Here is a 26474-nt window from a genome sequence, read left to right as displayed (position 1 = left end):
GAAATAAGCTCGTGGCTTGTGGAAAATAATTTGATGCTAAATCACAGTAAGACTCTGTTTTTACAGTTTCTAACTCACAATTCAACAAGAACCGATATTTTGATCAGACAGAATGGGCATATTATAAGCGAGACGGAACAGTTCAAGTTCCTAGGCGTTCGGATAGACAGTAAGCTGTTGTGGAAAGCCCATGTCCAGGCTCTTGTTCAGAAACTAAATGCTGCTTTATTTACCATTAGAACAGTATATGTGGTGTAAGTTTGAGAACCTCTTGTCGACCCCTGTTCAATAGTCTGGGAATTCTGACATTGCCCTCACAGTATATATTTTCTTTAATGTCGTTTGTTGTTAGCAGTATTAGCCTATTCCCAAGAATTAGCAGCTTTCACTCAGTTAATACCAGGCAGAAATCAAATCTGCATGTGGAATGCACTTCCTTGACTCTTGTGCAGAAAGGAGTGCAGTATTCTGCTACATCCATTTTCAATAAGCTACCACAAGAACTCAAAAATCTCAGCAGTATCCCAAACTCTTTTAAGTCTAAACTGAAGAGTTTCCTCGTGGCTCACTGCTTCTATTCTGTCGAGGAGCTCCTGGAAGAGCTAAAAAATTAAGCAAATTCCAGTGTTACATTGTTGATTTTCTTTATTTAAACTTACGACTTGTCACCTGAATGTGTTTTTTTATATTGCACTTTATCTGTTTCTAATATCATGTTATAATTTCATGTATTGACTCGTTCCATGACCATGGAGACTTCTACTTAATTTGGTCCCACGGAACAATAAATAAAAAAAATAAAAAAGTCACATTGGGGGCGGGTAACATCAGGTGTCACCGAGGGTTCAGTATTAGGTCTTATACTCTTTTCATTGTACGTAAAAGATGTGTCATCAGTTTTGTCCTGGTGCAAATACAACATGTACACCGATGACTACCAGTTGTATCTAAGTGAAAAACAAGTAAACTAGATGACAGCTGTCGAGAATCTCAATATCGACCTGTATGCACTATCAAAATGGGCACAGAATATAGGGAGAATCCCTACCATCTCTAAAGCTAAATGGGATAAATATCAATTTCTACCATCCAGCAAAGAGTGTAGGAGTAATAACAGGTGGAAATATAAATTGGACTGAGCACTTAACTACAATGTGCAAGTACACATCAGTGTCTCTCTATGCCTTACAAAACTATAAAGAGCTATTCCCTATTGACCTGAAAAAAACTTGTACAAAAACCTGTACTTCCAATTATTGATTACAGCGATGTTGTCCTACAAGATCTTTCCCAGGAAAGCTCACGTGGAACTGGTTATGAACACCTGTGTTCGTGATACTTGTGATGTTCTACTCTTTGGGGACAAATGCAGAGATTTTCATTACCTCTGTCTTCTCTACTGTATTATCAACCAACACTGTCCCTCATAACTCTTCTCGACCTTAACGTTGTCATCTGGACAACAAGGCAGAGACACCCGTTCCAATTGGAGCAAAATTCTTTCTGTCCCAATTTATCGTTCCGCCACTTCATGGAAGTCCTCCCCAGTAGTAATAAGCCAACTCTGGATTAACTTCTCCCATTACATCAGAGAACTGAACAGCATCTCCAGGTTCAGAAGACAGTTAATGACGTATCTACTGAGGAAAAAATAAGAATTGTTATTTATGTCACTGTTATTGTCATTGTTATTATGATTTTTATTATTATTATTATCACTATTGTTACGACTGTTAGTGGCAGCAGTTGCCGTTGTACAAGTACTACCAGTATTAGGTTTGTTAGTTCATAGTCAGCATAATTTACTCACGTTGGCACTTCAGATACTCGAATCATTTTAATACCATTTATCACATTAAAATTGTTATTTCTATGAAAACTATGATGTAAAAAAAGTACCGTATGTTTGAAACCCTGGTCTGTTGTGCGAGGGCCCGATGGTCCTAATCAGAACAGGTTAAATAAATAAGAAAATGAGAAAACCCTCGATGATTCTAAGGTATCACCGAAAAAACAGTTTATACCATGTTGCTCAGGGCAGATCGTATCATTACGCCAAAATTCTGTCAATTACTAATCTACAATATGAAAGAAAAACAAGTTCGTGCATAATTTTTTTAATTATGTTGTCCTGATATGAATAGATGAATATATGATGAGATAAATTCTATCTGATTGAATTTGCTGTTTTATTCTGTTTCAGTTACAACGGGTATAGTCTGGAATCTCAACAGTGGATAGCGACATCGCATCTGTATATCAGAACGAGTTCTCTGCCATGTACATCCGGCGGCAAATTTCCTGAATAAAGAGGAAATATTTTGCATTTTCGTACCTGAGTGTACGAGGGCGAAAACCAGCATTATGCGACTCCTACAATTATCAGGGTAAAACTTGGTGTGGAAACTTGCAGTTGCTTATCGTACAATACATTATGCACGACCGTTTTGGGAATCTGGCTAATGGGGAAGGCTTAGTTAGGAAGAGTCCTTGCAAAATGTAGTACATTAAATATTTAACTACAAGGCAGTATGATGCTGAACTCGTGTATTTCGTAATTTTGTCCTGTATCATACCTGGGAGTGCAGAAGTATATATTAGTCTTGTGAACATATGCAAATATTTTATCAACAGTGTACGAAATTGTTGTTAATTATTCGGGAGTTTCTTGCTTGTTTGTCGGGAATAGTGAAATATTCAATTCATGGTATTTGTGAACTGTCAGCAACAAGAAAATAAAAGAAAAATAATTAATGTTATCACATTTTGCGTTTTTTTGTTCATAACCTTTATACATATCCCAGTCTAAGAACGTCAAAATTTTGGAAAGAACATTAAATACATTGAGTCTCTTAAATAGTGAGCCTCTCAATCCTGAATAACGAATCTGAAAGAGACGCCTTTAATCTTGATCCAAGCACAGGAAAAGAAGATTGCATACTTGTAAAATTAGCGAACCCATCCTATGTCACCACCCACTTAGCGATGCATGGTAACCTGCCGCTTTTCGGGACACCGTGAGGAGAACCTGACGCGCACGGAACCCGCCTCGCGGGTTAATGATAGGGCTGGTGTTTTTCGACTGATTTTTCTCATCCCACTATGTAAATACCGGGTTGGTTCTCACGTTCCGCCCTGAGATACTTCTAGGCAAACATTTAGAAAAGAATCTCACACTTGCAAATGATATACACTCTAGACGCAGCCAGATGGGATTCGCAGGTACCGTCCTGGGGGATCAATAAAAGACTGATGACGGTAGATGTCTAGTTTTCTTAAAACCGCCATCATCATTCTTCGTGTTACACGCGTTATTCTTCAGATCTATTATAAATCATGTAATTGCAGTCACTTAAAAGTTAATCATACACCGCGTTTCTCCAGTATAGAACACTCTGGCTTCCTGTTGGAGATCTCGAGGACTCTACTCGTCCTTCTCCTCGTAACCTTGCCCTATATACCACCACACGCACCCTACAGAATGCCTCTGGTTACAGTAGCACCGAATAAGCTCTTCCGTTGATACACAGACTTCAGTTTACATTACAAAATCGTTGCAGTTGGAAATAGAGTGGTATATATTTTTACAGCTTGCAGAAATCAACATTCGCCGTATCTTGAATCATTACTAAATTGTATTCAGTGAAATCTGGAAATAAATTTTCATCCTTTGTGAACTGTTTGTACACACGTTTCAGCTGGTGTCACGAGTCGAAGTATGCCAAATACCCAGGTGTTGGGGATTGATGCTTAAAAGCCCCTACAGACAGCACGATTTATCGGACGAGTATGAAGGGTGAGGCCTCAGTTCGACTTCACACGTTGCTGTCACATCTGTGGCGCCTTGTTTCTTCACTGTGTGCACTGGAACGAGATATAAAGATCTTGTTTACTGGCTAATTGCCGTCTTTAGCAACTGTAATAAAAGTGTTATTACGACCAGGCGCGTTTCGCTTTATTTTTATGCAACTTCAAAAAACAAAACAAAAAAATGGCTCTGAGCACTATGCGACTCAACTTCTGAGGTCATCAGTCGCCTAGAACTTAGAACTAATTAAACCTAACTAACCTAAGGACGTCACACACATCCATGCCCGAGGCAGGATTCAAACCTGCGACCGTAGCGGTCACACGGTTCCAGACTGAAGCGCCTTTAACCGCACGGCCACACCGGCCGGCTTATGCAACTTCAGTAGTCACTGTGACAATATGACATTTTTCTCTTACAACTCTGTTTGCTTTGATGATTAACAGATTTAATATTTTACTTACTACTATAAACAGTATCTATTCTTTTCGTTGCGTTTTTTTTGTTTATTACATTCTTCTTCGTCTTTCACGTACTGAGTATTTGCATTTTCACACAGAGCTTTCACTGCACTTGACACATTCACAGTTCTGTGTTGGGAACTATCACTGTCCTCTCACCATTTTGCGTGTTATGTTTTGCTATTGCGGGAGGCGTTCGTCTTTGTTTTTTAATAAGACTTTTTATTACAGTCACTAAAGACAGCAATTAACTTATAAAATGTTCAGATGTGTGTGAAATCTATGGGACTTAACTGCTAAGGTCATCAGTCCCTCAGCTTACACACTATTTAACCTAAATTATCCTAAGGACAAACACACACACATACCCATGCCCGAGGGAGGACTCGAATCTCCGCCGGGATCAGCCATACAGTCCACGACTGCAGCGCCTCAGACCGCTCGGCTAATCTTGTACGACAATTAACTTATACAAATTGTATATGTGCCACTAGGGAAAAAAGAGGCCAAAAACAAAGAAGACAATATGTGTAAAAAAAGCTTGTGTTGATGACGATGATGATGTAATATCGCGTTCAAGTTTTTTTTTACCACGTACTGAAAATGTCGCAAGTTGGTTAACGTTGTCCTTTCATTTTCAACATAAGCTTGAACTGAATTTGCTTTATTGTGTCATTGCGAACAAATTATCGTTAGATGCATGCTTTGAAACGAGAAATTCTCATGTCAGTTGTGTATACCGTATGAGTAGCGTTACTAGCTTTGATAACGTATGTTTTCGCATCGTCAGTCTTGAATAAGAGCTCCACGGAGCTCTTGCCTCGTCAAATTTATGTTCAGTTAGTTTGTATTCAGAATACAAATTTGACGTAGTAAAAACTCCTTGAAACATTTATTCAACGGCTACCAGATGTCTGGAATCTCAGACGTGCCTAAAATTTTAACTTTCTTTGCGCTGTCTGGGATGAACTCAAGAAAAATCTCAAATTTTGTACATTGTGTGGGAAAGGAGGTACTTATAATGACAAGACTTTGGATTTAATGGGTCTTCGATCCATGTTCATTTGCTACAGCAACTTTCCACCTATAACAGCGAAGTGTGTACTCAAAAACATGAAACCTTAACTAAAATCGAGTACATTTTAAATAATTTTGTGTCTTCGGCTATACTTCGCAAGAATGGCGAACCAGGTTTCCCACTGACACATTATGCGATCCTCCAAGTAACGATAAACATATTATTTAGGCACGTATAGGTATGCACATATTCACATTTTTCCCTTTCCTTTTCCAAATCCGATAAAGTCACTGCAGGTTTATTTTCTGGTGCCTCATTTTGAATGTAACTGAGTTGATGCTGGGGTTTAACTTTCGTATTCTTTCTAGCATTCAACCACTGCAAAAACTGCATTCTTATCATCAGCGTCATCCATATGCGTGTTAACTACTTTGAGAGAAGGAAGAATTGATTGGAAAATGACAATGAATAGTGTCAATGCATGTGCAACAGAAATATGACGAGTTACTTCAGTCTGCCGCCGAGTGAGAAGGGGCGATGAGAAGGGCTGGTTTCCAATTCCCTGCTTCCTAGCGCACAGATCATGGGCATTCTTGTCAGATACAGGAATGGCGATCATCGCTGAAACAACTGGTTTTCGGTTACATCGGCCTTTTTCTGCGTCAGTTTAACCTCATTGTTAAAACCTCTCGAAATAACCGGCTTATGAAATAATTTATTTCCGGTTATTTTTATTCCTGTTATTTTCTGCAATAAAAGTAGAAATCGAACAAAGAATGAACAATTGTGACACACTCAGTTTCAAAATACATAGACTCAAAATATTAATATAAAGAGGCAAATAATGGAAAACATATTCTATCCACCGTTCGTTCACTGCTTTTCTCGAAAATTGGTAATTGATTGAGTACTACAAAAAATTACAAGTAGTCTCCTATTGGTTCCAAATTTTTGAAACTATCCCCGATGATAATGCCACTATTTGGACATACGATTAGTCAGTGCTAAAGAGTGAAAATTGTGGTTTTCGTGTTAATTCGACGGTTTTTAAGGGCTAGAAGCAGAATAAGGCATATTATGTAGATACAAACAGCAGATCAGCTATTTTCTGTTTTTATTGTGTACTATTAATAAATTATTAAGTTATTGATTTATTCCCGTTACCGTAATTTCCGTCCTGTTTTATTATTTCACTGAAATGGCGTTGTTCAAATAAGTTACGGGAATAAGGCATATTATGTAGATACAAACAGCAGATCAGCTATTTTCTGTTTTTATTGTGTACTATTAATAAATTATTAAGTTATTGATTTATTCCCGTTACCGTAATTTCCGTCCTGTTTTATTATTTCGCTGAAGTGGCGTTGTTCAAATAAGTTACGGGAATGCGGCGGGGTTACGTCGCCGACAACCACCGATATTTCGATAGGAGCACACCGTGCCATTTTCAAGGCATAAAAATGGTAGGGTAACGGCGGTTGTCGACGACATCACCCCGCTGCATTCCCGTAATTTATTTGAACATTATATACGCCGGGAGAAACTCAGGTCTAAATTGAAGCGTTCTGCTTCATTGCAACATCATTTCGTAAAAATGTTTCCGCACTAAGGTTGATGCCATTTTGCAATAAAACTTATGTGCGGCAACGACAGCGAGGAACTACCGTATATAGTATAGACGGGGTGGGAGAATGTTTTGCACACCTCACATACACGCGTACCTTAAGCCAAGAAACAAGGCAACAGGAACATTCGTAACAGGTACCAAAGACATACCGAAAAATACCGTTTGTTCCGAACTAAAATACCGGTATCGGTTTTAAACGGTCGGTTTTTCCCACCCTTAGTGACATACTGACACTACACACACACACACACACACACACACACACACACACACACACACACACACACACACACACACACACACACATAGAGAGAGAGAGAGAGAAAGACTAGTACCCGTTTTCCTATGTACCCTGCTGACGTTTTGACGTACGATGGATACCTAGGATTTTAACAGCAACAATTTTAACACTGCTACAGATAGATTATGTAATGGCAAAACAGAGATTTCGAAATCAGACTGTAAACTGCAAAACATATCCAATTGCAGATGTAGACTCTGTCTATAATTGATTGATCATGAACGCAGATTAAAACTGAAGACATTGTAGAGAGGTAAGATATAGAGAAGGTACCTTATAAAGTGGAAAAAAAACAAGGCTTGTTGAGTGTCATAGGAGGCATTAGGCAACTATTGACTGAAAAAGGAGAAAGAAATCCGAAAGAAGACGAACCGAATATCTATGAGAGATAAAATATTGAAAGAAGCAAAAGGTCAAATAGAGAAACAGACATGGCCTAGCAGAAATCCTTGGAGAACACATGATACATTGAATTTAGCTGAGGAAAGGAGACAATATAAAAATACTGCGAATGGAGTAGGGAAAAGGCAGATGACAGATAAAAGGGTGTAGAAGCATTCATGACTATAGAAAAGCTAGATACTGCCCACAGGAAAATTAAAAGATACCTGTGGAGAAAGAGAAGCAATTGTATGAACATCAAAGAGTTCAGATGCCAAACCAGTATTAAGAGAGAAAAAAAAAGAAGAGGAAAGTGCAAAGACATAAGTAATATACAGGGTGTTTCACAGTTTCTGTTACACGCTTCTAAAGGTACAATTCCTATTATGGGCTTCTAGAGGCTGTAGGCGAGGAAACCAGAAATGTACCATTTGGATATGAAATAACTTTGAAAATTTGATCAGTTAAAAATCTCGCACTTCACAGTAGGCAGACAAACTGAAAAAGGACCTCATCAACAGTCCTGGTCGCAATTATGACCTGAAATACCACTTTTTCCCGACTTGACGGCAGCGAGAAACTGGTAGACTGGTACGACTGCCACTAGGAGGGTTGGCTGTGATGCTCCATGGATGCGCCGCACTCACGTTTTTGAAGAAGACGTTCGTCGTCACGTAAACAGAAACGGAAGACGAGTAGAGTCCAAGCAAAATACCACCGGCCGGAGTGGCCGAGCGGTTCTAGGCGCTACAGTCTGGAACCGCCTGACCGCTACGGTCGCAGGTACGAATCCTGCCTCGGGCATGGATGTGTGCGATGTCCTTAGGTTAGTTAGGTTGAAGTAGTTCTAAGTTCTAGGAGACTGATGACCTCAGAAGTTAAGTCCCATAGTGCTCAAACCCATTTGAACCATTTTTTAGCCAAGCAAAATACCGTAGCCAGTAGATGCGCAGATAGATTGCGAGAAACTTTGGAAACTGTGATTTATTAAATGAGGAACTAAGGTTAAAAACAAAGGTTTAATGTCTTCAGTTATGGTGTTCCAAAAACCACAATGTTTCTCATTTCAACAGCTATCGATGGCTCTTAAAACCTACGTTCTTTCATCGAAAAAGTGTGTAGTTAGTGGATTAATATAGTATGTAATGTCTTGAAAAATAATCATGTGGCAGTATACTCTCCTCTTTGCGTGCTATCATTTGCCGAAATTTCCTTTTGTTATCTGAAACCGTTTATGAAGTATGAGGAACGTCGTGCATTTTGCTTAAGAATATAAAATAAACGTTATTTCGTATTATTTCGTTTGCCGGTTTTATTTCGTTTGTTGGATGACATTATTTGCACTTGCTGTATTGTCTGAGTGAATGAGTGCGTGGATGCGGCATGTGTGTAAAGCATGAGTTGTCGGTGTTGTTAAAAGCTAACTGTGAGCGAATGTGACAATCAGATTGCACAGCCTTCCCGTGAGCCGCACACATGCGGGAAATGATGACTGTGAAGTAGCCTGTACTTTACTTTAGTGACGTTGTGTTCCTTCAGAAGAGTAAAGATGGGCTTGCTTTCATTTGTTTTGTATTTGGAATTTATTAATTTGGCTCTTTGTGTAAATTGATTTCGGAACTGGCATTGGCCAAAAGGGAGAAGTCAAGGGAATGAGTTGAAATAGGACGCTGACTGGCTACCGTTTTGCTCGGTCAATTAGAGAAAATATCTTTCGAGCACTTTGGTACTGAGAGAAGATTTCACGCTTTCGTCTTTAGATTAATTCGTAAATGGTTGTGAGTAGTCGTGGATGACAATTACATAAATTTCGAAACGTTTAGTGAGAATTGAGCCTTTCTGTGTGGAAAGACTAGTGTAGACTGTGATTGTTTTCGTACTTTCATTTCTGGAACTATTTTTTAGGGCGGAATTGGTAGCAAAATTTGTGTATTCAAAGTAATAACACAGAATGAATATTTTACTCCAGATTTTTTTCTTAAATTAGTAGTTACAGCTAGACCTAATAACAGGAGCGCTCTTTGCAGTGACGAGACAATTAGTTCCATGCGCCCTGTTGACACGTGTAATCAGCTACGTGTCTCAGCTGAGCAACGTTATACGCTATTTCAGGGCAGGCCGTGCTCCTGCTGAGATTACCAAGATGAGTTGTTGATGAAACAGTAAGCGACCTGATCTTTCATAATTGGCCCGGACGAGTGATACGATTGGACATGAGTGTATGCATAAAACCACACCTCGTGATGTGTACGCCTGCCATGTGATAAACATAGGTCCAGAGAGTAGTGCGGGTTGTGTCAGTGTCAGTGGAGCAGAACAGAGGGGACGATGGCATTCTCAGTGAAGCAGCGGGTATTGGTGACAACAAAGTTGTGGAAGCGGTGTCATCAGCTGTTTGCTGAGAAGTTTAATGGTGTCAAAGTGCCAGCAAAGAGTGGCGTACAACGCTTAGTTCGAAAATGACGTCAGACAAGGTCCGTTTAGAACGAGTCAAAAAACATTGCGAAACGCTCCCCGCACACCAGAAAATGTGTCTGCTGTTCACCAGAAAATGCTTCAACGTTTTAGGAAATAAACCCGACGCCTGTCGCAAGAGACCGGCACATCACGCCGATCATGCGGACGAATACTCCACCTAGGTCTGCACATGCATCTTTACCGAGCGTCTGCTGTTGATGCATTACAACTAGGAGATGCTCCTCAGCGCCTGAGGAGCATCTGAGATAATCAATGAATGGCGTGGACGTCGATCTGTTTTTTTTATGTCTGATGAAGCCTGGTTTCACATGATTAATTATATCAACTCACAGAATCATAGGTTCTAGGCAGCGGAGAATCCGTATATCTTCCACGAAATATCATTGCTTGATCATTGCATGATCATTTTAATTAAATGGCTGCTGGTGAGTCTTCTGGGAGCACCTCCTGTGTCCAGCGCAGCTCTGGATGAAACGTCAGGAACCGAAAACTTTCTTGAACCATGGACATACAACCTGGAAAACTAACCGGGAACCATGACGTCCGGTCGTGAAAGCCTTCATTCTTTAATGAAATGTCTTACAGCGATTACGGCGAAGTACCGGGCCAACCCTCACCAACATTATTATCTATTATTAATCTAAACGCTCTGTAATTCTGAATATCAAGGATGTGATTTCATAGTACACCTTTAATAAAGCATGTTTATGCTGGCAAGACATTTTTAAGTACATATTTCATAAGCAGAATTTATTAGGATGTGTGAAACAAACTCTGCCATTGTTTTGGTTAAGAAATAATTTATTTTGAAGTTGTTGCAACAACAGCAGCAGAAGCCGGCTTATGTTTGTTTGATTCTTTTCATTTTGAAAATATTCTGTTCATCATCATGTGCAATCGAAAATGTGGCATTGCAAATTTTACTCTGAACTTCGTAACTAAACTTTGTCTCTTCGATGAAAGGATGTTTTTCCTTTAAGTTTGAAGCAATGGTGCATTTGCGTGTACGCACAACGGCTTAGCTCACTCAGAGAACAACACACTACATTAACTGCCAACGCTAGACTAAGCAAACTTCGTCTGTCTTCATTTTCACAGAACTTGGTAACAATGACAACAATAAGTGAGATAAGCCCCGATCCAGCATTTCCACGTCACGAGAAGGCAAAAATAGTTCGGTTTTTAATTCAGGAAGTCGATGTCAATAAGACACGAGATCGATTCGCGTCCCAGCAAAAATTCTAAGGACGCGGGCACAAAATAAAATAAAGCAGGGACTGTCCCGCTTTTTACAGGACGAACGGCAGTTTTATGTTAGGTCCCTTCTACTATTTATAACAATTATTTTATCTGATTCAAGTTTTTTACCTTGATTTTCTGTATAAAGCAAAACACAATATATTTGGAAGGGGGAGGGGGAACTATCGTTATTCGTGTGAAGCAATAATTAACACCATGTTGTTTAATCGTACTGTAAACGTCTGTAATGTTGCTTAGCTTCAATACAAGTAGCAGAACTAAGCTACTGAACTTCTTGACAAGTAACAGTTACGTTAAATATCAGTTTTCATTTTTGTTCAAATCTCTTAAGACCAGTGCGGGAATATAAATCGTCAAACGACAAAACATTGGCAATCAGTGGACGAATTTTGATGATCGCTCTCCATAAAATTACCGTAATAACGTTGTCTGATTAGCTCAAATGGTTCAAATGGCTCTGAGCACTATGGGACTTAACTGCTGAGGTCATCAGTCCCCTAGAACTTAGAACTACTTAAACCTAACTAACCTAAGGACATCACACACATCCATGCCCGAGGCAGGATTCGAACCTGCAACCGCAGCAGTCGCGCGGTTCCAGACTGTAGTGCCTAGAACCGCTCGGCCACTCCGGCCGGCTGTCTGATTAGCTAACTTATCCACTATTTAACTATTTCTGTATAAAGTTATATAATTTGCAGCTAATTGATCCCATTTAACTACCACAAACTTGAATTCTAGGCACAAACTGCGTATTCAACGAACAGTTCAAAAGTAACACCCTCAGCGAACACTGCCGATTTCTAAAAGTACCGGCATGCTTCTTCCCCCCTTTTCCGGAGTACGCCAACAAAATTTTGCTTAAAACCGCTCTACCCAAGCATTGCCCGCTCTTTATTTGTCGGCAGAATGAAAAGTTCTTCCTTTCTCAGCGCAGACTTACTTAAGGACCTCAATATTTCCATACAGCACATGAATTCAACTTAAATGTTTTACTAGTCTTATCAGTGTGGAAGACATGGAATTCTTAAAAGTAACACGACTGAAATCAAATTACAGCACAAGTTGCACTTTTATGAGGGCTGTTCGGAAAGTAAGGAACGATAGGTCACGAAATGGAAACCTCAGTGAAAATCAAAACCGTTTTATTTGCAACGGTTAGCTACACCTTCCAGCTACTTCTCTACACAGCCGCCGCTCAAATTTAGATATCTGTCGTAGCGTTGTACCAACTTTTCAATTCCCTCGTTATAGAAGACAGCCGCCAGGGCTTTTCGACAATTTTCTACTCTGGACTGCAGATAATTGTCTGTGTCAAAATATTGTCTTCATAGCCAGCGGTTCATTTGAGCACAGATGAACCTCAGAGGAAGCCGATTACGGCCTGTATTGCTTGGTTTCCCATCGAAAACGCTGCAGGAGTGTCTTCATTGCCCCTGCAGAGTGCGGCCGAGAATTTCCGTGTATATCGAACCGCATGACAGTTATGTTATGTGGATTGCATAGCTTCAGGCGAAATCTTTTGCCAGGCCCTCATGCTTGGTGGGAGACGCTAATTTTTTAGCCATCTTTACGTTCTCACTGTGAGCTCAGAACTGAAAAGGGCGACATGATGTGATCGACGGGCGTACTACACACAGTGCCCAACGCACTATATTTTCCATTTCGTGACAGATAGTTCCTTACTTTCCGAATAACCCTAGTATTTTGATCACCATGACCTGTTTCGGTCACCAAGGCCGTATTCGACTCTAGTGGGAATTCACAGACAATACGCAAAAGATACTAGAATAAGAACCTCGTGAAAATCGGACTGGTGGCGGAAACCGGTCGTGGTGATTGAAAATGCATATACAGTTGCTAATTTTGTTTGACGCCTAACAAAAAGGTGAAGCGAAACCGAAATGAAATGTCACGGGTTGAGATGGCATGTGCTGTTATTTCAATGATTAAAACATCGAGTCAGATTTACAAAGAACTTGGCTGTGTGAGTGCACGTAACAGTATGTAGCTCTGCCCAATGTGTCCTGAACACATGTACTGATTCGGTTGGTTAGGGCGTCATAAAGCCGTTGTTTACTCTCCTGAGGTCTTTCATATTCTGGATATTGGCAATGGGGCAGAGCTGATGGCCAAGCTGGTTCCATGCTCGTTCTATTGGGGACACAACTGTGTTTCTTTCTATCCACGGGAGTAACTCAACATCACACAGCCAATTCATAGAGACACGAGCTTTGTGTGGACGAGCATAGTCCTGTTAACAAATGGCACCACAGGAGTTTTGCTTGAGAGGACGCAGCATGTCAGTGACATACAGTTGTGTCGTCCAAGTACTCTCAGTCACTACCTAGCGTGAACTGAAGTCATACCCGGTGGTTTGCAACATTATGACGCCAGAAGTAACACCACTGTGCCTCCGCAACACACTGGAAGAACGAGGTCTGTCCCGAAGTCGCTGCCATATTCGCCGATGATCATCATAGCTGCTAGTGCATAATCGCGACTCATCGCTGAATACAACGCAACCCCATTCATCATCATTCCAGGATTCCTGGTCACGGCAGCACTCCAAACGCAGCTGTTTTAGTGTGGTGTTGCCGGGAGCCTACACATGGTGTGGCAATTCCCTAGTCCGGCTGTCTGCTTGTCTCTGAACAACTGTACAGGATGACACGGAATGCTGCACAGAGTCCGTTACTTGTTCTCGGATGGATATCATAGGCGTGGAGGGGTTATTATGTGCTTGGTGCACAATACGGCGATCCTTCGCGTTGTGGTGGTCAGACGAGGTCGACCAGTACCTGCTGCCACTTTCCCATGCGGTCCAATATCGGGCCACTGTCACATGGGAATAAATCTAGATATTGTATAACTCTACCAACTGGCCGAATGAAACTGATAATGATGCCGCTTTCAAATCATATACTCTGAACTCTGCCTCAGATGAGAACGTGCTATTCCCATAAACTTTATAATGATTACTGAGTATCTGACGCTGTTCATGCCTCTTACATACTCAGTCAGGCCTGGTAACAACACTAAACATGAACGATAATAATGCGCTCTCGTGGCCGTTGTATCTGTCATAGTGAACTGCAACTGTTTCATTTACATGCTCATTATTTGTAAATGCACAAAAAGTTGATATCTATGTGTTAGGATGACGTGAGAGGTGATAGGAGCTCGTATCTACGAGTCTCCATACTGCAACATGAGACATCCACAAAACAGTGTCTGCACTGACCTTCACCGACCACTTCGATAAACTGCAATTCTCCGTCGGGTGCATGTTGTTGTGAGAGCACCAGATGCTGCGTATGCCACAATGGATTCAGGGATGCATTATCAATCTTTTCGCATCCTCTGGTAAGAACATCAGACAAAAAAAGAAAAAATAGAAGACAGTAGGACAATACCGTATAACACCGCCTCTAACCTTCTTAATGGCCTTTAATTCAGCGAGGAGTAGTCAAACGATTTTTTCGTAAGTCCTACATAAGCAAAGCATTTCAATGATGACAAGATCCCGTAACGCTGTCAATAGTCATGAATGTTGATTGCTATGTGCCAAAGGCCTTGCTGCAGTGGTAACACTGGTTCCCGTCAGATCACCGAAGTTAAGCACTGACGGGCTTGGTTAACACTTGAATGGGTGACCGTCCAATCAGCCGAGCGTTGTTGGCAAGCGGGGTGCACTCAGCCCTTGTGAGGCCCGTTGAGGAACTATTTGATTGGGAAGCAGCGGCTCCGGCCATGAAAACTGACAACAGTCGGGAGACGGTGTGCTGACCACATGCCCTTCCATATCCGCATCCAGTGACGCCTTTGGGCTGAGAATGACACAGCATTCAGTCGGTACCATTGGGTCTTCAAGACCTGTTCGGACGGAGTTTTAGTGTAGCTGATTGCTACAATTCACTCGCTGTTCCAAATGCTACCAGACATTTCCTGTGCGATTAAGATTTTGTGATTCACCTAAGCAGTGTAGAAGCTATATGGCTCCCGAATGTTTCTCAAATCATAAACATATGTGTCCAGCCCTGTGAACAAAACTGTAGTCATCTTGGAAGATGGGTGTCCTCAAAGTACAAGAATGTAGAAGCGACAGTAGTAGTAATTTTATTCATCTGCAGACCTCTTTTACAAGGGTATTGGACATTACACTTTAAGAACAACAAAAATAAAGTGATTCGCATTTACAGACGCTTAAGGACTTGCAGGTCTAGTATTAAAAGGATGGGACAGATAGTCGACCATGGCCTTGACGTAGGAACCATCCGGCATTTGCCTCTAATAATTGAGGGATACCAGTGAAAACGTAAATCAGGATGGCTGAAAGAAGACGGGAGTCTCCAGCCTTCCTAATACAAGGCCATACTTTTTTAAAACAGTGCTACCTCAATTAGTTTGTCGATAGTATGGAATGCTGTTTTACAAGTAAATTATTTAAAAATGAAAAAGGCTGATGCTACACTGTTCATTCATTTCTCACTCTCATGCCTTGCGCACACCACATACATTGATTCACAGCACTACATACACTATTATCTGAAGTTATGACTATTTTATGCACTGCAACTTCCCATTAGCTAATGTGAGACACGCAGGCAGCCGCGCTATTTAACGAGTGAGATGTTGAGCTCAGCCGCACGGGATTAGCCGTGCGGTCTTGGGCGCTGCAGTCATGGACTTTGCGGCCGGCCCCGGTGGAGGTTCAGTCCTCCCTCGGGCACGGGTGTGTTTGTTTGTCCTTAGGATAATTTAGGTTAAGTACTGTGTAAGCTTAGGGATTGATGACCTTAGGAGTTAAGTACCATAAGATTTCACACACTTTTTTTTGTTGAGCTCAAAAGAGGATAAGGTATTAGTATTACACACTGCGTAGCTATGGGCGTACCTTGATACAGAAAAAGAAGAAAAAAGGAAAAATATAGAGTGAAAGTGTTATGAGGAAAGTCAGATGTTTTATTATCGTAATTATGATTTATTCTTGTTACATTTTTAGCAAACACCTACTAGTACAACCTAAGTAATTCCTGTGTAAAATGAATGGCATAACAGATATTTTAACTTCCTCTTTAAAACGGTTCATTTTAATAACTTCTTTGATCTCCTCTTGTAATTTACTGTACAGTTTTTGAAGCGTCCGGCCTTTCGGTACTTTCACAATAAGTCAGTGATTACACTTACAAATCAGTATATTGATACCATCAGATTATGTTCACAACCATATGTTCTGTGACCTGTTAGCATTCAAAACAAATTAGAAAAGTCTTTCTTGAAAATAGAAGAATAATTTCTTTGACAACTTAAAGTTCTTGGAAACGACATAAGTAAAGCTTTCCGTGAGACCATCTTCTGAAAAGTTCTCTTGCAAACGAAAATGATTATCTTCTCAGACATCAACAGTAGGCAGACAGAATCCGATCTCACGAGCAGTACAAGCACTTCCAGCATCAGAGTCCAAGGTCGTAGCACCGGTCGCGTGGTGGAGTGATCCCGAGTGGCAAAGGCGACGTCGAGTCCAGGCGACGGCGTGTATCTCTGCTTCTGCTGACGAAGAAGGAAATCCTTGTTGCTCGCCGGGCAGTGGCAGTTACACCCGTGTGGCGAATGACTACTAGATGGCTATTGGTCTAGCGATGTGGGCTCTGATCGCCACAGGAAAATGGCGCGATGGATGCACCAAAAGGTCTGTAGATGTGGCAGCCTCTACTGCTCTTGTGTGCGCCCTGCTTCTTACAGGCCAGGCGAAGTTCGCCCGCCTTCGGTTGGTGCGCCTGCAGAGCTGGAGCGATGACCCGCATAGCTCGCTACGTTGCGGGTTGGCAGCGTTACAGGAGACCCCGGAAACACGCTGGTTTTATTCCTAGCCAGATCTTGCATGGTCATGAACAGAGTTGTTGTGCAGTTTACAATTAATTGATTGGTAAACACACTGACGGAAAAAATATCGCAATACCAAGGAGTTGTGCGACATAAACGGCATTTGGTAGGATCTTTCTACATCTGAAATTTCGCGTCAGTATGAGGATGCATATCAGGTTTGCTTTAAATACACACTGTAACGGTCGTGAGTGTTAGTATCCTTTGACATTGGACATGGTAAGTTGTCGTTACTCGAGAGTTTATTTAAGGTGACAAAGACGCCGTTATCAACACCTCACTGAGTTTGAACGAGGTCGTGTGACAGGGCTACGAGAAACCAGATGTTCCTTTGTGATATTGCAGAAATGCAAAAAAAAAATGGTTCAAATGGCTCTGAGCACTATGGGACTCAACTGCTGTGGTCATCAGTCCCCTAGAACTTAGAACTACTTAAACCTACCTAACCTAAGGACATCACACACATCCATGCCCGAGGCAGGATTCGAACCTGCGACCGTAGCAGCAGCGCGGCTCCGGACTGGAGCGCCTAGAACCGCACGGCCACCGCGGTCGGCCTGCAGAAATACAAGGCAGGAATTTAGCCACTGTAATATGACTGCTGGCAGCAGTGGTCACGAGCGTGTACGGTCGCAAGGTGACTCCCTGTAGCCCGCATTCCAATGGCTTTAAACCTCCGCCATTTGTGGCTTCAATGGTGTCAAGTGAGTGCTCGTTGGAGGGCAGGGTGGAGTTCTATTGTGTTTTCTGATGAAAGTTGGTTCTGCCTCAGTGCCAGTGATGGCTGTGCGTTGGTGAAAAGGCTCGCATTCGGGACGACGATGGTTCAAACACGCGTTCGGCCATCCAGACTTAGGTTTTTCGTGATTTTCTTAAATCGCTCCAGGAAAATGCCAGGATGGCTCTTTTGAAATGTCACTACCGCTTTCCTTCCTCTTTCTGCCCTAATCCGAGCATCTGCTCCATCTCCAATGACCTCAGCGCCGTCAGGAAGTTTTACCCTATCTTCATTTCTTCCTTCCTGTTGGTTAGGAGGAGGCCAACACACTGGACCTACACCGGAGCTATGTTCTGAGGTGCGATTTCGTATGACAGCAGGAGCAGTCTCGTCGTTATCTCACGCACGACTGCTAATCTGCATGTCAATTTGTTGATTTGACCTATTGTGCTACCATTCATGAACAGCTTTCCAGATGGTGTTTTCCAACAGAGTAACGCTCGCCTACATACCACTGTTTTAACACATTGCCTTGGCCTGCTCGATCACCAGATCTGTCCCCAATCGATCACACGTGGGACATCATCGGACGACAATTCCGGCGTCATCTATAAACTGCATAAACCGTCCCTGGACTGACCTACCAAGTGCAGCAGGCATGGAACTCCATCCCCCAAATAGACATCCTTCACGTGTGCAACACAACGCAAGCACGTTTGTATGCTTGCATTCAACATCCTGGCGGTTACACCGGTTATTAAAGTAACAGCATTCCATATTTGCAATGGATTATCTCGCGCTTACATTAACCTGTGATCTTGCCATGTTAATCACTTAAATATATTACCTAGACAAAGGTATTCCCGAAATTTGGTTACTGTACATTAATTATTTTTTGGTGTTGCGATTCTTTCTCGTCAGTGTATATTTACACAATGCAGTTAATATCCCTATTGTTTTGAACAGATCTTTACAATGAGCCTGATTACTGTTTTTGGTTGTTATGCTTATGACACTTTCTGCAGTCTTAAAATTGTCTTCAGGTTCAAATGACTCTGAGCACTATGGGACTTAACATCTGAGATCACCAGTCCCCTAGAATTTAGAACTACTTAAACCTAACCTAAGGACATCACACACATCCATGCCCGAGGCAGGATTCGAACCTGCGACCGTAGCTGTCTCGCGGTTCCAGACTGTAGCGCCTAGAACCGCTCTGCCACCCCGGACGGCTGCCTTCAGGTTTTGTGCATTTGACCCAGAAAAATATGCCATATCTAAGAACTGAGTCTATGTATGAATAGTATGTATCTAAAAGACACTGGATGTTACATACTGATGACAACACTCTAAGGGTAGATCATGCTGATGATGTTTGCAATTATCTTCAAATGAGAATCAATAATCGTTCCTAGAAATTTTGCGTTTGTGAAACAGTCTACAAAGGTGCCATCTACATTTAATTTAACAGAGTAATTTTCGCTCTTCAAACTTAAATTTATGACATTTGTTTTGTTTAGTTCATTGTCCCTTTACTGGTTATTGACGAACTTTCTTAATGGTGTCATTTACTTTCTCTGCAAGGAGTTCTCGTTTTCTCAGTGACTGTAATATTGCTGCCATTGATCTACCGGCTGTCTCTTCTAAGAGCCGTCAGGTGCATTTTCTCTAGAGTTTCGGCAGATATTTGCAATTTCGTTTTTGCTTTGTGTAGATGGAGTCAGCCCAAACAATTCCTGCTCGCCATGTCTCTCATGAGATGTTCAGTATCACAGAAAGCGTCAGTTTGTTTCCCATTACAAAGATTTTTTTTTGAACAGGTATTTTACGTGTCCATTATACAGAACGCTCCCAAATTAATCTAGTCCGATATTCGTTTTACCCGTTATGTATGGTTTTAAAATTCTACCCTCAGGAACTTCTGTATAAGTGTAGTTTGTCTCTGGTGTTTTGCTAAAAACGTAGGCTTATCTATGGTATTTGTCATCTCTACTCTTTGTATCTTTGTACTGTATCTGCTGGGTGGGATCGGAACCAGTAATTAGCTACCCCTCTTGTTCCTGATGCTTCTAGAACATATAGTAGACTCTTATGCACAACAGTATAAAAGCCTTAGAGAAACCTAAAGTTACACACTCATCTTTGTCGAGGGCATCAGTATCACTTTCGTAATTTTACTGTGGCTGATTCTGTACTTATTTATTGAAGTAACTCATTAATGTGTCTTTCATAATTAATTCTATAATTTTTGTGAACGATGACAAGAGGAAAATGGACCATTAATTTTCCATAACTTCTTCATTGTCTTTCTTAAGCGGAATTACAACTCTTGCCTGTTTCCCTAATGCGAAGGATTAGGGAACTTGTACACGCTCTATGCATTGGTTCAGTAAACGCTTTGGTACTTTGTCTAAACCGACTGACATTTTATTTTTTATTTTTTGTGCAGTTTCACTGACTTCATGCTCTGTGGTTGGTAACAACATCATTGTACTTTGTATGTATTTACAGGTGTTGTATTTGTTTTTGAATAATTTGGAAAATGCTCGTTCACATAGTTTTCTAGGTGGTATGGTTCATTTATTACGTTATCCCACTTCCTTATCGGTATGTTATTATGCCTTTGTCTCTCACTGTTTCCTTTTTTATGAGATGCCTGACTGCTTTGATTTTATTCTCTGCACAGTATATTATTTTGTCATTAAATGCCTCATTTGTAGCAATCAGCTCCTTCCTGGTATGAATTTTTTGCATCTCCACCATATTTCAGTGTTGATGCCTGCGCACAGTCAACTTACGGTATTGGAAAACACTGGAGCAAGTACAAGTTATTGTAAAATTCACGCTTTCACCACATTTGGCATCCTATTAATTTACCGCTTTCCGTGCAAGATAAAGTAACTGGACAAAACAGTTAATTTAGCGAAGAGATTAGCGTAGCTGTCGATGAAAAAAGAGTGTGCTATAACAAAGACGGAGCAATAGGAATCGAAGACCAAGACAGAAGTGCTCGGACTAAAAATGGTTTTTTTCTCATTACTGTTCGACTTGGACACCTAAAAAGCAGTTACGAAACGAAAAGAAAGGTTAACGAGTGGGATCAAAATTCAGGATGAAAGTTATCAATTGTAAGTTACGCTATAGTGATTACATTGCTATCCTCAGCAGAAGCAAGGGAGAAAGTGTAATGAGCACATAATGTGGATTGAGAATAAAGCAAAGAATGTGGAAAGGAATGACATATATCAGAAAATAAATAGTAGTAGATTTACCATCACAATTGAGGTGTATTTAGTAGATGGAGTGAAAGAATTGTACTACCTTAGAACCAAAGCAAAGCGTGATGGACCAAGATGGATGAAGCAGACTTGCAAGGAAGCAGAGGGAATTTCTCACTGAGATAATTCTGATGGTCTCTAAAACAGTCACTGATATGAGGAAGAAATTTCTGAGAATGTAATTCTGTAACGCTGCATTGTGTAGCAGTGAAACATGGACTTGAGGAACCGGGACAAGGAGGGTATCGATGCGATTGTGATTTAGTGTTACGGAAGGATGATGTAGATTAGAAGGACCGGTAAGATAAGAAGGGAGGTGGTCCTCCGCACTATACTATCGTCGAGGAAGCTTTACTGTGGACATCAAAGAATACCTTCCACGGTACTAGAGGAAGCCGTAGAGGCAAAAACTGCAGAAGAAATTCCGAGATATGTACATTAATTGATTCCATTCAAAATTAACTAATAATTTACTACCTCTCCTTCCAGAGTCGCTACCATTCCGAGATATGTACATTAATTGATTCTATTCAAAATTAACTAATAATTTACTACCTCTCCTTCCAGAGTCGCTACCATTTCCTACGTCTCCTCATCTTTGTGACTGCTCAGTCAGCTGTCAAGGGGCAATCAGTTATGCATATTTTATACAAGAACAATTTGTTAGCTAATTTCTCCGGTTCATCGACAAATTCGAACTCTGAACTCCAGCCAGTGAGATTTTATGCCTTTTTCGTAAAGAGACCACTTCCACTCCTTGAGAGAAGTCTTTTACTTGTTTTTCTAATATTAATCACGCTGGTCAGATGATACGTGGACCCATCAATTTTTAAAGCTGTTGAGAGTTGTTTCCGCTTTGTGCTCATCAAATAAAACAACCGTTTCAGTGATGTTATTATCATCTTTGAGGATGCAGTCTTAGGACGTGCAAGGTCACCTTCAGTCGTTAGCAGCTACTGTAAGGTGACGGTAGGAATGTAATATGCTGAACGTCTATGTGTACTCACCTCGATATTTGCAGCAGACGGTCTTTTTGTGGTTTTGCTGACGTTTTGCCAGCTCGAGTGACTAGTATTGTCGAAGGTCCACCCATCATTGCTGTTCAGGAAAATCGTTAAACGACCGTCGACCAAAGCTCCAGAGTTGGACGCAGTACGTCAAGAAGTGGCCACGGAAGTGTCAATAATTTTATGTATGCTGAACATTTATGTGGAGACATTTCAGACCGACCTCGCTTTTGAATTTCAAAGTGAGTGCAGCAATGTTCTTCAGATTGCATTTGATTTCCTTGAAAGAGATTTCACTGCCCTAATCAGCTCCAAAAGGGTGTCAGCTGACTTTTTGGTTTTTTATTTTTTTACATACTACATATACATATGGCATACCTAGGGGTTCAGAAAGTAAGTTACACTTATAGTGCGACGTGAAGACGAAGGTGCAACAAGAGTGACACATTGTGGGAAGAATGTACACTAAAGCGCCAAAGAAACTCGTATAGGCACGAGTATTCAAATACAGAGATAAATAAACAGGCAGAATACGGTGCTCCAATCGGCAACGCCCATATGAGACAACAAGCGTCTGGCGCAATTGTTAGGTCGGTTACTGCTGCTACAATGGCATGTTTTCTAGAGTTAAGTGAGTCTGAACCTGGTGTTATAATCGGCGCACAAGCGATGGGACAAGCATCTCCGAGGTAGCGATGAAGTAGAGATTTTCCCGTGTGACCATTTCAGGAGTGTATCGCGAATATCAGGAATCCAGTAAAACATCAAATCTCCGACGTCGCTGCGGCCTGAAAAAGATCCTGCAAGAACGGGACCAACGGTGGCTGAAGAAAAGTCGTTCAACGTGACAGAAGTGCAACGCTTCCGCAATTTTCTGCAGATTTCATTGCTGGGCCATCAGCAAGTGTCAAGGTGTGAAGCATTCAAAGAAACATCATCGATATTGGCTTTCGGAGCCGAAGGCCCACTCGTGTACCCTTGATGACTGCACGACACAAAGCTTTACGCCTGGCCTGCCCCAGTCAACACCGAAATTGATGACTGGAAGCATGCTGCCTGCTCTGACGAGTCTCGTTTCAAATTGTATCAAGTCAATGGACGTGTACGGGAATCAAGACAACCGCATGAATCCATGGACCCTGCATGTCAGCAGGGAACTGTTCAAGCTGGTGTGAGGTGTGTGCAGTTGGAGTGATATGGGACCCCTGATATGTCTAGATACAACTGCGACAGATGACACGTACGTCTTATCACCTGCATCCATTCATGCCCATTGTGTTTTTCGACGGATTTGGGCAATTCCAGCAGGACAATGCGATACCCCACACGCTTAAATTGCTACAGTGTGGCTCTAGGAACACTCTTCTGAGTTTAAACAATTCCGCTGGCCGCCAAATTCCCTAGAAATGAACATTACTGATCATATCTTGGTGCCTTGCAACGTGCTGTTGAGAAGAGCTCTCCACCCCGTCGTACTCTTACGGATTTATGGACAGCCCTGCAGGATTCAGAGTGTCAATCCCCTCCAGCACTACTTCAGACATCAGTCGAACCATGACACGTCGCGCTCGCGGGGGCCCTACACGATATTAGGCAGGTGTACGAGTTTCTTTTGCTCTTCAGTGTAAAAGCTCCGGGTTTCCTGCACACACAGTTCTGCTGCGGTATGGTGTGCGGTGGCGGTGAAATGGCGTGGCTGCGTAGGCCTACTCCAAAACTGGAGTACGCAGGCCAGTACGATTATTGTGGGTTAAACGTTTAAACTGCATACGCCGTGAAATTCTGCCTGTATATGGACCAAATGCAAGTCCCCTTCAGCCGTAGTAAAATGGTGCCAACAATTTGACCAATTTCACACAGACGATGCTGCTGCAGATCGGGATTTACAGATCTTGCGCCATGCGATTTCCACTTTTCCGGCAAGCTCAAGGAACATCTGGAAAGTGGGGGGGGGGGAGGGGGGGAGGGGGGCGGAGGATATTCACACACCGGTTCTCGAATGCTCCGTGGCTAAGGAACGAACTTCTGTCGCCGAGGAATCGAGCGATTGGTAGAACGTCCTGATCTTCGGTTACAGGAACTTGTTGACTATGTTAACAAACTGTGTCATGTATCTGTTTTACTCTGAGGTGTACAGCAGCATTCAGTACAGTCATCTGGCCTTCCATAATAATGTGTAACTTATTTTCTGAAGTCCCCTTGTATATCTGAATATCTTTTACTAGGTTAAACAAGAGCACTTATTCTTTGTAACAGTAAATTTTACATCTCTAAATCAAGCTTGTGCAATCGACACACAATAAAGCGAGCATTTGACATACATTTTGTTATCTTTCCCTAGTTTAAGCGGATGCTGTTTTCTAAATGTGCGCTTTTTTAGTAGATAACACATTTGATGCAGGGATGTAATCTTTATTGCAAGGGCGGTTGTGACACATGTTTTTCAGTGGATCGACGTATCAACGATTGACTCTTCCTTACTTTACGCCTCAGTGTCTGAAATTTACTTCAGCACAGCAATAACTTTTAAGAATTTTTAACGTCTTTCTATATCCCCTTTTCTCTCTCAGTTTACGGGAGCATCCAACATTCTGGCATAAATATTATGAAGGACAACAATATTTCAAAATGCGCAACTCAGTGACTGTCACTTATTCTTACTCTATCTAAAAATATAAAATTTATTACAAAATGAGGTAAATTTGGACTGCACCTCGGTTATAATGCAAATACTTCATTCGATAAGCGTTTTGTCACATCAGCTCTTTTATACCAATTGGAACTAACTGGGAATTTTGAACTTGTGCAAAGAAGGACAATAGAAATGTTCATATGTTTGTTTGACCTACGGGAGAGCTTCACGGTGATGGTAAAAATCTGGCAGACGCATGAAGACAGATGCCAACTTAATACTTTAAGAATCAGTCTCAAATGGGGTAATTCAGGAATGTAGAATGACCCATAAGTACCACGTATGTAAGGATCGCTAAGACACGGTTAGACTACTAGTGCGCACAGATGCATCTAACTAGTCCTTATTCCTGTGATTCATACCTGAAAGGGTCGGAAAGGCACCCTAATAAATGGTACAACAAGAAGTACTCAGTCAGGCACAACACACTGGTTTGCAGAGTATCGATGTAGAGATGCTGTCTATGTCTGAAACACTCTGAAATTACATCACAATGGTAACGGTCTGTTAGAATTTTGTTTTAACGACGTTTATTCTTTTTCTGTCTCTTTTACAGCATCGACCGATTCTCTGACACCAACGATATGCTAAGAGAGAGGAAGAAAACGTTATTTCATAGTATCTGTAGTATCTCAGCGAACATTTGACAGATGGTGTATTAAATAATCGATTCTTGTTACTAAACAACAATTTTCGTCATTTATTACGGCTGGTGCATTGCGAAGCGAAAAAGTAATCCGTGGTTAACGTGAAAGATAAATGAGTGTTTCTAACACCGAAGCATCCTTTAAATATTCCTTCACATATCATTTTTCCAATCTCTGCAAGTTAAGGTAATATGTTAGCGGAGGAAGTAGGAGGCAGAAAATTATGGAAATTGGCAATAAGTCTCCTCAGAAACAGCAAATTTTGACGATTTGAGGTGTTCGTCACGTTTGGCCATATTCGCTGAAGAGTGGTTTTTTCCCACACGGTTACGGTTACCGGCTCATCGCTCATCAGATGATTATTGGGTTAGGTAGCTACCGAGAAGCAATTAAATCCTTAAACACAAATCTCTATTTTACAGAACTTTAATGAAGCTTAATTGAATAAATTGTTGGCGTTTGTGAGAAGAAGAATAAGGTAACTGAATTTCTTAAAAGAATCATGTAAGTTAGGGGCATAAAATGCACATAGGAAGAAAGTGAGATGCGTTTTTGTTACTTTCGTATCCTCTATCTTAACTGTATTAGTCTACACGAGCACACATTAATTTTACCGATAGACCCTACATATCGTGTCGCATAACATAAAGAGACAGACGACAGTGAGTAAAAATCTCTCCATGTTAACTTATTGTCGATAAGTCTAATCCAGAGAGGAAGAATGAATCGTTCTAGTAGTTTCCTACGAAAACCGCTGAAGTCAGAGTTATATACTAATTTCAGCATTGTTCCAAACTTCACGGTATTATCGTCATACTCAAATGGTTCACGATGAGCTGAACTATTTTTTTTTACGTAGAATGCAACCGCTCTAACTCGGTTTGATATTTCATTTGCTTCATCACAAAACAG

The 26474-nt window shown here is 41.3% G+C and overlaps 1 protein-coding gene across 6 annotated transcripts in view; it reads left to right on the top strand.

Annotated features, from left to right (window-relative positions):
• The window catches only part of LOC124788188 (DNA ligase 3), a 637556-nt gene extending 634801 nt beyond the window's left edge, over positions 1–2755 (top strand). For all 6 annotated transcript variants that reach the window (XM_047255354.1, XM_047255349.1, XM_047255352.1 and 3 more), the window contains one exon: positions 2204–2755. In XM_047255354.1, the coding sequence (XP_047111310.1) occupies positions 2204–2218 (15 nt within the window). In that variant the 3' untranslated portion in view covers positions 2219–2755. The remainder of the gene's footprint in view (positions 1–2203) is intronic.
• Positions 2756–26474: the final 23719 nt, after the last annotated feature.

Source organism: Schistocerca piceifrons, chromosome 3, assembly GCF_021461385.2.
Source record: "Schistocerca piceifrons isolate TAMUIC-IGC-003096 chromosome 3, iqSchPice1.1, whole genome shotgun sequence".
Lineage (NCBI taxonomy): Eukaryota > Metazoa > Arthropoda > Insecta > Orthoptera > Acrididae > Schistocerca > Schistocerca piceifrons.
Note: the sequence above shows the minus strand (reverse complement) of the source record. Positions and strands in the feature narration are given on the sequence as shown.